Source organism: Notamacropus eugenii, chromosome 5 (genome assembly GCF_028372415.1).
Source record: "Notamacropus eugenii isolate mMacEug1 chromosome 5, mMacEug1.pri_v2, whole genome shotgun sequence".
In the NCBI taxonomy this organism is placed as follows: domain Eukaryota; kingdom Metazoa; phylum Chordata; class Mammalia; order Diprotodontia; family Macropodidae; genus Notamacropus; species Notamacropus eugenii.
Window position 1 is genome coordinate 103,615,427 of NC_092876.1, and position 15,150 is coordinate 103,630,576.

Sequence of the window (15,150 nt, forward strand, 5' to 3'; positions counted from 1 at the left end):
CATAATAATTTCATGTTCAATATGGGGATTTTATATTATTTTTCCCCTTTGTTGAACACAGGCATGACATTTTGTCCTCAGTGCTGAGATACAGAATTTCATTCCATTGCTCATTTGTATCTAATTTTTCAAATCTTGCACTCTTCACCCTTTTTTTTATGCTAAATATTTAGGAATAAAAAACTACAATTGAAATAATAAAAGGACTTTTAGTAGAGCTATCACCCCCCTTCTTCAAGACCCATTTAATGGTCAAGAGAGGGGAGAATAAAGCTTTTTTTTAATGGTTGTGTTATCTTGTATTAAATCGACAAATATTTGAATGCCTCTGATGAAGACTTTATATTTTCATTTCTCACATGTAGGGACTTTGAAGAAGATGATGATGACCCAGACTGGGTGTCTGAACTGAAGAAAAGAGCTGAATTAAAGTGTGTGGATCATGAATAATTCCAAAAGAAATGTTGTGCAAGCATATTCAGAAGAATTGTTAAATTAATCGACACTGTGTAAGTTTACTTTGGCAACAGAATAGATAAAAACTGTGAATATTGAAGATGAGTGGTTTGATGAATATCACCAGGATATCCATCTGGGACCCCAATGGGTTTTTGAAGTAGATGTTAGTTCTATATTAATCCTCTAATTGGAACAGCATCATGTAAATGGTTTTCTTTATACATCAGAAGGGAAAGTGATGCCACCCTGGGAAAACATCTTGAGATTTCTTTTCTCAATATTCAATGTACTTTTAATCCTAAAATACTTTGGCAGGGGAGAGCCCTGTATCTTGATTGGTTGTTGCTGGTTATTAACAAGATTTTGACATATTATGTATTTGTACTCGATAACATTTTATGAGAGTGTAATAGCATGTATTTTAGTGGTGCATTTGTTCTTAAGTAGTGGATCTTTTTCCACTAGTTGACAAAGGAGCCAGTGGGGATGGAACAGAAACAGGAAGATGAGAGTGGGCTGAGTTTCCAGATCACATCAGAGGTCAGGCATGAGTGATAACAATAGAACATGAGTGTCTTCAGTGCAGTAGAATAAGGAAGGACAGATTCTTGAGAGGAGAATCAAGTTCTATTACTGTCAGTTTGCAGCTGGACCATTCTTGGACTGTAGTCTCCTTTGGTAGAATGTAAGCTCTTTGAAAGCAGGGCCTCTTTGTATTTATTATCTACAATTTCTGGCTCATGGTGGACTCATAAATGTTTGCTTTGCATTGCTCAAGTGGCTCTTCCCCTTGGTGTTTACAGGGGTTTTGGCAATGGGAAAACCATTGATAATGGCTGAGCAAGGGATGTGACAAGAATAGAGAAACCGTCAGCATCCATAAGCGGCTATCACTGAAATAATGATTACAGTTTTGCTTCATATCATGTAATTTTTAAAATAACTTCATAAAAATGTTAAGATCTCATTAGAATCATAGAATTGTAGATCTTGGGAAAGACTGAGGAAACCTAATCCGGACCATTTATTTTATAGATTATAAAAACTGTAGCTCAGAGTGGTGGTGACTTGGCCAAGAATGTACAGTGGTAGAGGTGTAACTATGATATCACCAAGTCAGTCAGACAGTGAGCAAGTATTCATTAAGTGTGCTCATGACATGCCAGACATCGTAATTGCTCAGCATACCAAGAAAGGCAAAAACCATCCCTGCCTTCCAGGAGTTCACATGCTTATGGGAAAAACAACATGTAAAGGAATAGGTACATACAAGTATTCCAGTGTTCTCTGCGCTCTGCGGGGATGCTTCTGTTAAATGATCTCATGATTCATTCAAAGTACAAGGTTCTGTGCTATGTTTTTGTGTGCAAAGGGTGCTATAAAATTAATTGCTCCATGAATATATGACATCAAGGAGCCAGTAGGGATGGAACAGAAATAGAAGGATGACAGTGAGTTGAATTTCTTGATCAAATCAGAAATCAGGTGTGAATGGTAAGGAAGAATAGGACAGAAGAAGGACATTACTAGGTATCAAAGAGAAAAACAGATGGTACTAAATTTGGGCTTATAAGTAGGAACAAAGCAAGTCTGAGATGGGAACAGGGAATTGGTTAGGCAAAAACAGTATTTAAGCTGATGATCAAGGAATTAGGGGAGGTGCCATGGTGAAACTGAAATAGATAGGAGATAATTTGGAATTAGGAATATATAAGTAGGCTATGAGAGACTATGCATCCTATAGCCTTCAACTTTTAAATAATAAGAATTATTTAAAAGTACACAAAATTTCAGCATATTACACTCATTTCGTCTGTAACCAGGACCTGTTTCTCTGTTTCAAAATCTTAAGGTATCTAATGTCAGGAGTCATACTTCCCTGGAGAAATGATCATTTTCATGATTTTTCTGAAAATATTTGGTCACCTTTTCATGCTTTTTTTCATAATAAAAGTTTCTGTTTCTTGCATTAGTATAATTGTGGAGTAGTTTATTTTTGTGTACACTTTGTTATTTATTTCAGTAAGTAAAATATTTCAGTAAGATTTAAATTAATATTAAAATTTTTAAGGCATCTAGCTTCCTACCAAGATGGCTGCCCGAATGGGAGACAGACCACCCAATTACCCCATAGCTACCCTAGCCTCACTCAGAACAAAGTCATGTCATCATTTCTCTGATGTCATGATCTTCTTCGAAAAGGAAGGATGAGGAACTCAAAAGTTTTAGGAATAACTGTCGAGTACTGTTCTTGCCGCTAGGAAATAAGAAATACAGGTAAAGGGGTATAGAAAGTTATTTGGCCCTACAGGACAGAGGAGAGGATGGAGACAAGGGCAGAGAGGAATGATGGAGGAGAGAGCAGATTGGTGATGGGGGCAATTGGAATGCTCGGTGTTTTGGGGTGGGGGGAGGGGACAAGGGGGGAGAAAATTTGGAGCCCAAAATTCTGTGAAAATGAATGTTAAAAGTTAAATAAATAAATAAATTTTAAAAAAGAAAAAAGAAAAGAAAACGAAGGATGAACACAGACAGACAGCAAAACCTTCAGGTTTACAAGCAGACCAAATAACAAAGAAATGAGAAGCTACAGTAAGTCACACCAAAACTGCATAAAGAGTCGGCCGGAAGCCTAAGGCAGGAAGAAGGGGGACCCCTCTAGCACAGTGAGTGCTGGCATGAAAAGAGACAGATCATGTATACCCTGCAAGATTCTCTGTCAGAAGGCAGCCTTTCCCTGAGGAAAGGGAGGTAGGGAATAAGCATTTATTAAGCCCTTGCTATGTTCCAGGCACTGTGCTAAGAACTTTAAAAACTATCCCATTTGATCCTCATAACAACACTATAATATAGGTTCTATTATTAGCTCCAATTCACAGTTGAGGAAATGAAGCAGATAGAGGTTAAGTGATTTCCCAGAATCACACAACTAGTACGGATCTGAGGTGGAATTTGAATTCAGGTCTTCCTGACTTTAATCCCAGCATTCTATCCACTGTGACACCTGGCTGCTTTGGAGAGAGGCATCAGGGTAGTCAGAAAGAAGCAGTTCAAGTACTAGAAACACAAGACAAGGCAGCTTCTACTGAAAACCAGAGGAGATCTTTGATAGCAATATTCCAAAAGGCAAAAAAGGAGAAGGTACACACCAAGAATAACTTACCTTGCAAAGCTGAGGTGTAATCCTAGAGGAAGAAAATTGACCTTAAATAGGATAGAAAATGTTCTGACATTTCTAGTAGAGAGACCATAGTTGAGTAGAACTTTGAAAAAGAAATATAGGAGTCTAGAAAGGTAAATTTATATGAGCAATTGAAAAGTGAAAATATTATATTATTAGAAGAAGCAAATGTCTTTTCAGAACCTTAATGTGTTCAAGGAGTATTGAATGAGTTAAGAAAAACATGGTTTGAGGGAGTGTATTAATTCTATTTTTAGAAATTTTAAGAATTTGAGGGAAATAAGGGTGAGCCAAAGGAATTTATTAGAGTAGAAAAGAATTTGTTCCCTCTCATAACTTGTATGCATGAGAAAGTGTAGCGGATGGCCCGTGTCCCTACACAGCTCGGTGATGTGGTGAAGAAAAGAGAAATGGGAGGCAGGGAAAAGATAGACCAATTCCATTTATTGATCCAAGGGTTAGGGTATATATAGACAGAAACTGCAAGTCTACGTGACATTCTGCTTGTCTCCTGTCCCAGTGATTTGGCCAGTCTTATTGTCTTTAAAGACTGTTAGCCTAGAGGGCATCTATTTTACATATCCCTTGTTTTCTTGTTTGTCTCAGGGAGACAGCAACATCTGGGGGGCATAGAGAGCCATTCTGGATGATAATAAGCATGGTCTCAAAGAACAGTTTCCCGAAGGTCTATCCTGATCTTGTCAACAGCACTCCACCCTGGCCCTCAACAAAAAAGTATACAATCATGGAGGAAAAGAGTGGAAAGATGGGGCATCAGATGAACCTCACTTTTATCTGAACTGAGTTTAGTCCAGAAATACATCAAACTCAGTTAAGCAGGGATAGGGAAGGGGGAATAATTAAGATCAATAATAATACTGTGGAGGGAATAAATCATTGTCAAATGCTTTGTGAAAATATGTAAAATCGAGGGGAAAATCTCTCATTCCACTGTTCTAATAGTCAATTATGTGAGAAAAGGAAATAAAAATTTGTCATGAATTTGTCATGACTTGCCTTTGATAAAGCCATACTGGCTTTCTGTGATCTAGTACCACTTTATTTTCAAGATGGTAATCATCATTTATTACATCCTAGATTTTGCCAGGATTTGGAAGTCAAGCTCATTGGTGTATAATTTGCAGATACCATATAATCTTTCTTTGTGAGTTGGGGCATTTTTTCCTTTTCCATTTCTATGACACCTTTCCCATTCTCTACAATCTTTCAAAGATCACTCAATGGCCCAGCAATCATGACATCCTCCTGTTCATTCAGGACTTTGGGATATAGTTCCTCGTAGCTTGGTGAATTTAAATTCATCATAGACTATTCCCCGTCCATTCTCATTTTAAAATATTTTTCCCACCTGATTACTCCTATTTCTACTACCACTGCCTCACCTGAACTATTGCAACGACCTCTTAACTAATTTCCACATCTTTTGTCTCCTAAATCTTCCTACAAACTTCTTTCAGATTAGTATTTCAGTGCAGAGCTCTCATCACACTATTCTACTCTCAAGAAACTTCAGCGGTTTCCTGTTGCCTACTGAAAAAGTGTACTTTCAAGGGTCTTCACTATCTGGCTCCCGATTATCCTTTCTAATTGAATGAATCTGCCCAAATTGAATTAATCCCTGAACTCATCATGCAATCCCTACCTCCAAAACAAAGCCAGTCATCTCAACTTCTCCTTCCCTCCTCCACCCCAAGATCTGGCCTTGCTGTACCTTTGTTTATAACTCCTGGCTCACGTTTTCTTTAATCCCTCTAGGTCAACATAATCTTTACTGTCTCTAATTACTTTGTTTATAACTCTCCTATGAATTTATATTTTAATTTGTGTTGTAATTACGGTGCATCTCTTCTTCCTTCCCCTGCTAGATTATAAATTGAAGGGCCTGGAAGGTGTCCTATTCGTCTTTATAAACCCTCTAGCACAGCACTTAGTATATAATAATCACTTCATAAATTTCATAGAATTGTGCAGTGGAAGTGTTTCCCATTTCCCACTACTGCCTTAAAAAAAACTGAGTCCTGCAATTTATACTATCGGCTAGCTACCTACAACTTAACAGCAAAATTGATTCTCATTCCACATCATGTTACAACAACTAATGGTGATTGGAAAAAAACCCATTAAAATCCAAACACTCCAGCAACCTGCAGAGGGAGAGAGTTCGTTTAGAGAAAATCAGGTTGTTCATGGAGATATTCAAAACTTACATCTGGCCTTTGTTCAACAGATTTCAATGAATTTGCATGAAGTATATCCTAGAGGGGAAGTGGCAGGTTCTCCTTATCTTTGGTTAGACTTAGCTAATGGTGATCCATTTTAAGATGTGTTTTGGCTCCCATACATTACTCTTTCCATGCCAAAGGGTTAGATGCCACAGCAGCCTATTAAAAAAAATTTAAATTAGTCCCCCATCCAAGGTTGCCTCAGGTGAGGAGGTGCTAAGAATCACCATTTTTTTGATTTGCCTAATTTATGTTTTCCTAAGGTGCTTGATCCAAACGTGCAGTCTTAGTCCAAAGACAGCCGTGTTACTAAAACAAGAGCATTTTCACTAAAAATGAAACAAGTGACTGGAAAGGGAGAGAAGAGAGGCTGTGCAGTGAGGGGGTGAGGGATTCCATCAGCTCCTATCTATGTGTGTGTGACATCGCTGCTGCCTCAGTTACTGCTGGACGGGGTCCTGAAGGTATCGATCCTTGAGTATTGATCCTGGGCTGGCTGTAAAATCTATCGTGGACTTATTGAATTCCCGGATGGCTCAGATTCCTGACCTTTCAGAACTCACGAGGTCACAGCCTCTGATCCCTTCATCTGAATCTGTAAAGGACAAATACTGATCGGGCCAAGAATCGATGCCCCACTTCACGGGGCCCCTTGGGTCTTGGAGGGGGCCCCAAGCCCCTCTGCCCTTAGTGCACTGCCCGGGAGCCAAGGCAAGGGCCCAGGTCTGCGGGGAGAGGGTGGCCCTTAGCTCTGCAGGGGGGCTGCCGTGCACCGCAGGGGGGCTGCCGTGCACCGCAGGGGGGCTGCCGTCCGCCGCCGGGTCCGCAGGCCCCATGACGGGACGTCTGCGGGTGCCCCCAAACCTGCAAGGCTCCCCAGCCTCTCCAGCGGTGAACGTGCGTACCCCGAAGCCTGGGGGCCACTACAAGAAGGGGGGGGCCTTCGGGTGCGGACTCGGGGCATCTCCGCCGAGCCCTCTTTTACGGAGGAGGAAGCGGGCCGAGCTAGGCGGAGGGGCGTGCCCGAGGTCACACGGGTCCGGCCGGACCGGACCCCAGATCTGGGGCTCCTTTCGCCATAGAGAGAGGCCCGGGGGCGGGGGTGCAGGAGGACAGACGCCACACCGGCCTCCCTGACGGGCGCTCAGGCCGGGCTTGTCCTGAAGGGCTTGGCCGAGTGCGCCCAGCAGGGGGTGAGCGCGTCCCGGGGACCCACCGCTCCGGGCAGGCCCGTCACCTCGTCGGGCTCCTCCCCGCGGCCGCACGGGGGCGCTGCGGGGCCAGCCTAGCGGCCGGGCTCGGGGCTCCTGCGGCGCTGCCGACGCCGCCCCGCCCAGAGGAGAAGCGGAGCAGGTGAACGGGGGGCGAGCCCGCCGCCTGTGAGCGGGGGAGGGGAGACGCGCGCGCCCCCGTGCTGGGTGGGGGAGGGGGAGACGCGCGCGCCCCCGTGCGGGGCGGGGGCGGGGGGGGGGGGAGCCGGCGAGGGTCGCGCGACCGCAGGGAGGCTGGGAGGCGGCGGGCTCGGTCTCCATGGTAACGGGAAACAGTCCGCGGGCGCGCTCTTCGCGTCCCGGCCCGGACTTGGAGTCCCCCGGCCCGCAGCTGCCCTCCTGGGGTGGGGGTGGGGTGGGGTGGGGGGGCGTCCCACAGAAAAGCCTCCCCCACTGGGGAAGCGTCGTGGGTGTGGTCGAGGTGTGTCTGTGGGGAGCGCGGGGGAGGCACCCAGGTAGCGCACCTGCACAGGTGTGATGGTTTAGAGGCCTGCGGGCGGACAGTAAAATATTAAACGATCGACCCCCAGGTCTGCCTCTCCCTCCCCCCATATATATATATATATATATATATATATATATATATATATATATATATATATATATATATACACACACACATACATATACACACATATACATACATGTATGTCTGTGTATACATACGCGCGCACACACATATATTGTTGTCCAGTCCTTTCCAGTCGTGCCCGACCCTTCATGACCCACCTGGGGCTTTCCGGGCAGAGATCTGGCCAGTTTGGCCACTTCCTTCTCCAGCTCATTCTCCAGATGAGGATCTGAGGCGAGCAGGGTTAAATGACTCGCCCAGGGTCACACAGCTGGTGTCTGAGGCCACATTGAACTCTGGAAACTCAGTCTTCCCGCCTCCGGCTCCCACTCTGCCCCCTTCTGCAGCTAGCTGCCGTCTGTAGATAACAGTGGCAATAATTATCATGAGAATACTCAAATGGAGGGAGTCTCTTTTATAGGAAACTCAGTAATAAAGGGCAGCTTGGTGGCTCAGTGGGCAGAGTATGGACCTGGAGTCAGATTTGTTCCAGACCCTTGCTAGTTGTGTGACTCTGGGCAAGACGTTTAATCTCTGTTTGCTTTAATCCACTGGAAAAGGTAAAGGACAAACTATTCCAGTATCTTTGCCAAGTAAACCCCAAAAAGGGTCATGATAAATCCAACTTAAAAATGACTGATCAATAACAGTGAAGAAAGCCTCTCCCTGCCCTCGTCTTCCCTTCTAATAAGTGGCTTGGCTACCCTATATGTACATGTATGTGTGTGTGTATCACATATCAATCAATAAACATTTATTAAATAGCTACTATGTATCAGACACTTTTGTAAGCTCTGGGGATGCAAAAAGAAGCCTACGCGTATGTGTCTATACATATGTATGTAAATCCTAAGCTTATGTAGCTAACTTTATGGAAATGAGCTTTTATTTTCACAAAGAAACTTAAAGTTATCAGGCTACCCAACCTTGGAAGGAAAGGCATTTTAGCAAAATTAATCATTTTTTAAGTAGAGTGTAGCCAAGCCATTTATCAGAGAGGGAGAGAGTCTTAGGCTGGGAGAGGTTTTCTTCACTGAGTTTCCCATAAAATAAACTTCCTCAGTTTGCTTGCTAATGGTTCTCATGATGATTAATTATTGCTACCGTCATGTTAATTATAGAATTTATAAATCATTATAAAACATGTATGAATTATTTTTAAGATTTTTTTCATTCCAGACATTTTTCTACAACAGAAACCATGGATAAATATGATGTGATTAAAATGATTGGGGAAGGAGCCTTTGGGAAAGCATTCTTGGCAAAAGGAAAGGCAGACAGCCAGCAATGTGTTATCAAGGAAATCAATTTAACAAAGGTAAATTTATAAAGTAAAAAGCTATTTTTAATTTATGTGCTGACATTGACAATGTTTAGTAATGTAGTATCAAAAAATTTTTTAATAGTTTATTTCAACGTTTAACAGAAATATTACTGTATTAGTATGTGCTTTACATGCAGCAATCATTTTGGAGCAAACCACGTGTGTGCATATATACACATACATATATATACTCAATACATATATTAATTAAATAAAACTTATCATCAGTGAGTTCACTGTGATCAAAGTTTATATATTGGGAGCATAGTATATGCTTTTCAAAGTGTCCTGGCATGTCATTATAACAGTATAAGATTTCTTACCATACAATGGTATTCATAGAATCACAAAAGGTCAGAACTGGAAGGGACCTTAGAGAACAGCTGACCGAACCCAGACTCCTCTGTACCATATTGCTAAGAAAAATTATCTATTCTTCACTCAGATATCTTAAGTGAGTGAAAACTCACACTCAGCAGGTATTTATTAAGTACTTAATATGGGCCTAGCACTACGCTAAGTCTTGGGGATGCAAAGAAAGGTTCTATCCTCAAGGAGCTCACATTCTTTTTTTTTTTCTTTCTTTTTTTTTTTTTTTATTATTTTTTAATGTTTAACAATCACTGCCCTACAATTGAGATTTTATCCCCCCCACACCTGCCCCCCACTACCCCCCTCCCTCCCCACGACTGCATACAATTCTGTATAGATTCTACATATACTTTCCTATTGAGTATATTTTCACTACAGTCATGCTATGTAGTCAGACTAAAATAAATGAAAGAAATCGTATAACAAATCAGAACATGATACACAAACACATACGTATACACAAACACGATCTGCTACATTTTGTGAGTGACTTCCATATTTCTTTCTCTTGAGTGTGGAAGGCATTTTGCCTTGAGAACCACCTTTGGGATTTTTTTTTTTTATAAGAAGTTTTTGCGTTATTACAAAATTCCAAGTCTACCAGAAAAAACTCTCGCACACTGTGGTCGTTGCTGTGCACAAAGTTCTCCTGGTTCTGCTCCTTTCACTCAGCATCAGGTCATATAAGTCCTTCCAGGCCTCTCTGAAGTCTTCTTGTTCGTCATTTCTTATGGCACAATAGTACTCCATTACATTCATATACCATAATTTATTCAGCCATTCCGCAATTGATGGACATCCCCTTGACTTCCAGTTTTTGGCAACTACATAGAGTGCTGCTATAAATATTTTTGTACATGTGGGACCCTTTCCCATTTTTATGATCTCTTGGGGATATAGTCCTAGTAGCGATATTGCTGGGTCAAAGGGTATGCACATTTTTGTAGCCCTTTGGGCATAGTTCCAAATTGCTCTCCAGAATGGTTGGATGCTCAAGGAGCTCACATTCTAAAGAGGGAGACTGCTTATGGATGTTGAGTAGGTAGAGTAGATGGAAGGTGATCTCACCTACAGAAGGTGGGATATGAGCTCTCCTACAAGAAACCATTAAACTATGAGGTGGAAGTGAAGATCAAGAGTAGCGTTGAGGAACCTGCAGCCTTGAGGTCACATGTGACTCTCTAGATCCTCAAGTGTGGCCCTATGACTGAATCCATACTTCATAGAACAAATCTCCTTAATAAAAGAATTTGTTCTGTAAATCTTGAACTCAGTCAAAAAGCCACACCTGAGGACCTAGAGGGCCACACGTGGCCTCAGCACTTCAGGTTTCCCACTTCTGAGTGAGAGCATTCCAGACCTGAGGGATAGCCAGTGTATAGGCATAGAGAGGGGTGTGAGGATCAGCAGGTAGGCCAGTTTCTGAATTAAAGAAGCGTGGATGGAAGTATAGGAGTGGAAAGGTAGGAAGAGGTCAGGTTATATGTGAAGAACTTTAAATGCTAAACAGAGGATTTAATATTGAATGCAGGAGGTAATAGGGAACCACTGGAGCTCACTGAGTGTGAGAAGGGTGGAGTGACATAGGCAGACCTTTTTTTAATAGTATTTTATTTTTTCCAGTTACATGTAAAGATAATTTTTAACATTCATTTTTAATAAAATTTTGAGTTACAAATTTTCTCCCTCCCTCTTCGCTTCCCCATCTCTAAGATGGTAAGCAATTATATAGGTTATATATGTGCAGTCATCTAAAACCAATTTCCATATTAGTCATGTTGTGAAAGAAGAAACAGTCTGCAAAAATATCACAGTTTGCAAGAGGAAAAAAAAACCCACAAAAAAAATTAAGTAAAAAATAGTATGCTTTGATCTGTATTCAGGCTTCATCAGTTCTTTCTCTGAATATGGGCAGCATTTTCCATCATAAGTCTTTTGGAATTGGAGAGACCTTTTTTTTTTTAATTAGGAAAATCATTTGGACAGCTGAATGGCAGTTGTTTTGGAGTAGGGAGAGATGTTGAAAAGGGAGACTGATTACTTTTTCTTGCTGTTTTTCAGTCATATCTGACTCTTAGTGACCCCCTTTGGGGTTTTCTTGACAAAGATACTGGAGTGGTTGGCCATTTCCTTCTCCAGCTCATTTTATAGATGAGGAAACTGAGGCAAACAGAATTAAGTGACTTGCCCAGGGTCACACAGCTAGGAAGCGTTTGAGGCCAAATTTGAACTCAGAAAGAGGAGTCTTCCTGACTCCAGGCCTGGCACTCTATCCACTGTACCATATAGCTACCCAATTAGTAGGTTATTGCAATAGTCCAGGAAAGAGGTAATAAGGGCCTGAACTAGTATAGTGGCTGTGGGAGTGGAGAGAAGAGGATACACACACACACACACACACATATATGTATGTATATTTGCATATATGTACATATATATGATATTGTGAAGGTAGAAATGACAAAGTTTGACAATGGATTGGATATGTTGAGTGAGTTAGAATGAGAAGGATGACACCTGGTTGTGAGTCTAGGTAACTTTGAGGATAGTGGTACCCTAGTCCAGGGCTTCTTAAATTTTTTCCACTCTCATTCCCTTCAATGCTTCTTTAACTGTGGGTCTTGATCCCATATAGGGTCTTGATCCACAGGCTATACGGTAACACGGAGATTGGGAGATGGGAAGTTTTAGTTGGGGAAAGATAATTTCTATTTTGGGCATGTTGAGTTTGAGATGTCTATGGCATATCGAGTTTGAGCTGTCCAAAAAGCAGTTGGTGATCTGGGACTTGAGAATCAAGGCAGTCATCTACAGCTCATCATTTTCGTAGATATGAGGAACCCATGAGAACTGATGGGACCACCAAGGCAGCTGATAACATTTTTGGATAGCTTTGTTAGGAAGCCAATTTGACTGGAATGGAGGGGCAGGTGAAAGGGAGTCACATGAGAGATGTCTGAAAGGATAAGCTTATGAAGGATTTTAAATGCCACGTTTGCATTTTATCCTAGAACTTTAAATAAGGAAGCATCTTGGTTTTTGTGAACTTGTTTTTTCCTTGTCCTCCTCCTACCTCTCTGAGGGTTGCCCCTCAGTCCGTTTTGCTACATCATTAACTCCCTCTGAGATCAGGGATCTGCCCCAAGGCTCTGTCCTGGGACCCTTTTTTCCTTTTTCCCCTAGACCCTCCCTTTTGGTGATTGCATCAAATCCCGTGGATTCAGTTATCATTCTTATGCAGATAATTCTCAGGCTCCTCTGTTCAGCATTGAAGCCCCTCTTAATTAGGTTCTAGATTACCTTCCCAGACTTACTTCACATTCCTCCCCTTCATATACTACATAGCATGTCCAGACAAATTATGTTGTTTGCTGTTCCTTAAACATCTTATTTCTTCCTGCCTCCGTCTAAGTCGTTCCTTATGCTTAGAATGCACTTCATCACTATCCCAGTTCGGTGTAAGCTCCTAGAGGTCAGGGAGCACTTCTCCTTTCATTCTTGCATCTCTCTGTCCTGTAGCATCTTGTACACAAGTCAAGAAGAGGGACAGGAGGGGTCTGTAATGTCATTGATTTAGGAAGCTCTTGGTAAAGGATTTCCTCTACGAATGTGAACTGACAACTTCTCTGCAATTTATAGTTTTAGAGAGTGGCTGATAGGTTAAGCAGTTTGCCTGAGGTCCCACAGCCAGTATGTTTCAGAGGCAAGACTTGAATCCAGGCCTTTCTGGGTATAGAATTCTACTACAAATAGAATTTTGACTCTGAATGCTGTGCTATTTCCATCATCCCAGCTGCTGCTCCATTGGTTCCCCAAGATTCTGTCTCATCTTTTGCGTTTTCTTCAAGTTTTCAGTTTCACTGAAACTATATTTGTCCTTTTGTCTATGCTCTTGATTAATTCCTCTCTCTTTATTATTGGTCATGTGCATAGGTGGTTTCCAAATGAATAAATTATTTTGGGTTACAATTTTTTGATGCCATACCAAATAAGATTGTTAATTCTCAATACCTACACATTTCTGTGAGAGGTCAGTCATTGGTGATTTTTAGCTTTGTCATAATAGCATTTTTGTTGTTTTAATGGAGTTTATTTTGTTTAGCAGGGAATACCATTGTTCTTAGTAACAACAATTTCCTCAGTGCTATGTTAGTGACTTAATAGAATTCCCTGAGCACATGCAAGCCGTGTTTTTTTATAGGGCAAGACCAGACCAATTGTTCTTGCTTTGAAAGCAATACCTATGTAACCTTATCCTAATAATTAAGGAAATACTTGCTTTGTTATTTCTCCAAGGTGCATGCTGTGTGTTCCCAGTAACAGATAGAATTTTACTCTTCTACACTCTACAAGGTTTTGTTCATTTCAATGCACTGTTACATTAAAGTTTGATAGAAAAACTTCTCATCTAAAGTCATTAAGATTAAGATGAGAAATCTTAGGAGAAAAATTATTGTGAAACATCTGCTCACAAATATAGGACAGAATCACTGTTCAGTGAAGCAAAGGATGGGAGGGGGTGGGGAAGATAAGAAGTGGCTTTCCTGGTCCCCTCTTTAGGAATCTATGAAAAGGGGGCAGGGGAATTCAAATGTAGTTTGAGGTGTAGGGTGTGGCATTCCTGCCACACTTATACAATGATTTTGTTTAGGATTCTGTAGGGCTACCCTGGAACAAAGGGAGCAGATATATTCTGTGTGGTCCCCAGAAAAAGGGGGATGTCACAGGAAGGCACACTTATGTGTGGAAAAAACTTGTCAACAGTAAGGACTGTACCACCATGGAAGGGAGTGAACTCTTTGTCCCTGGAGAGCACAGAATCATAGGATTCGGAATTGGAAAGAGTCCTTAGGGTTTTAGTTCAATCCTCTCATTTTTACAGATGAGAAAACTAAGGCTCACAGAAGGGAAATGACTTGTCCAAAGTCACACAGCTAAGGAAATAACAGGTCCTTTGACTCTCAATCGAGTGCTTCCCATTACACCAGGAGATCCAAGGGTACATAACCCCTTTGTCAGGGGCAGCTAGGTGGTGCAGTGGATAGAGCACCAATGCAGGAGTCAGGAGGACCTGAGTTCAAATCTCACTTCAGACTCCCTAGCTGTGTGACCTCGGGTAAGTCACTTAACCCCAATTGCCTCATCTTGGGTCATCTCCAGTCATCCTGATGAATATCTGGTCACTGGATTCAGATGGCTCTGGAGGAGAAGTGAGGCTGGTGACCTGCACAGCCCTCCCTCACTCAAAACAAAGTCAAGTGCAAGTCATGTCATCGTTTCTCTGATAACCGTCAAGTGCAAGTCATGTCATCGTTTCTCTGATGGCATCGTCTTCTTTGGCAGCAAAAGACAAACACACACACGCAGGTTAGAGAAAGCACTCAAGTGAGATGGGAAGAGGCATATTTTATTCCCAGGCAAGAAAATCTAGATAAGGATAAAGAAAATCTAGACGCCATAATCTCAGCATCTCAAGGGATCTCAGAGGCCATGCAATCCATTCAGAACCTCAACAAGAATTATCCCTTGGATGTACTCTACAAATCTTCCACTAGCCTCTTCTCAAAGACTGCTAGTGATGGGGAGCTCACTACCTCCTGAGGTAGCCCATTTAGAATCTGGATGGCTTTAATTGTCACTTTTTTTTTTTTTGTATTGAGCTGAAATTTTGCCTTTTCACAGTTCTATTTGAAAGCAGCTCTTTGTACCACCAGATCTTATCTTCTGGC

The 15,150-nt window shown here is 41.8% G+C and overlaps 2 protein-coding genes across 8 annotated transcripts in view; both read left to right on the forward strand.

Annotated features, from left to right (window-relative positions):
* Positions 1-2,437, forward strand: part of NEK3 (NIMA related kinase 3) — a 35,965-nt gene extending 33,528 nt beyond the window's left edge. For both annotated transcript variants that reach the window (XM_072610460.1, XM_072610459.1), the window contains one exon: positions 366-2,437. In XM_072610460.1, coding sequence (XP_072466561.1) covers positions 366-450 — 85 coding nt within the window. In that variant the 3' untranslated portion in view covers positions 451-2,437. The remainder of the gene's footprint in view (positions 1-365) is intronic.
* A 4,691-nt stretch (positions 2,438-7,128) lies between these two features.
* Positions 7,129-15,150, forward strand: part of NEK5 (NIMA related kinase 5) — a 94,781-nt gene continuing 86,759 nt past the window's right edge. For 2 of the 6 annotated variants that reach the window (XM_072610464.1, XM_072610470.1), the window contains exons 1-2: positions 7,129-7,236; positions 8,922-9,043. In XM_072610464.1, coding sequence (XP_072466565.1) covers positions 8,927-9,043 — 117 coding nt within the window. In that variant the 5' untranslated portion in view covers positions 7,129-7,236; positions 8,922-8,926. Of the gene's footprint in view, positions 7,237-7,793; positions 9,044-15,150 lie in introns of those variants that run through there. The other 4 variants (XM_072610466.1, XM_072610468.1, XM_072610469.1 and 1 more) reach the window with 3 other exon arrangements.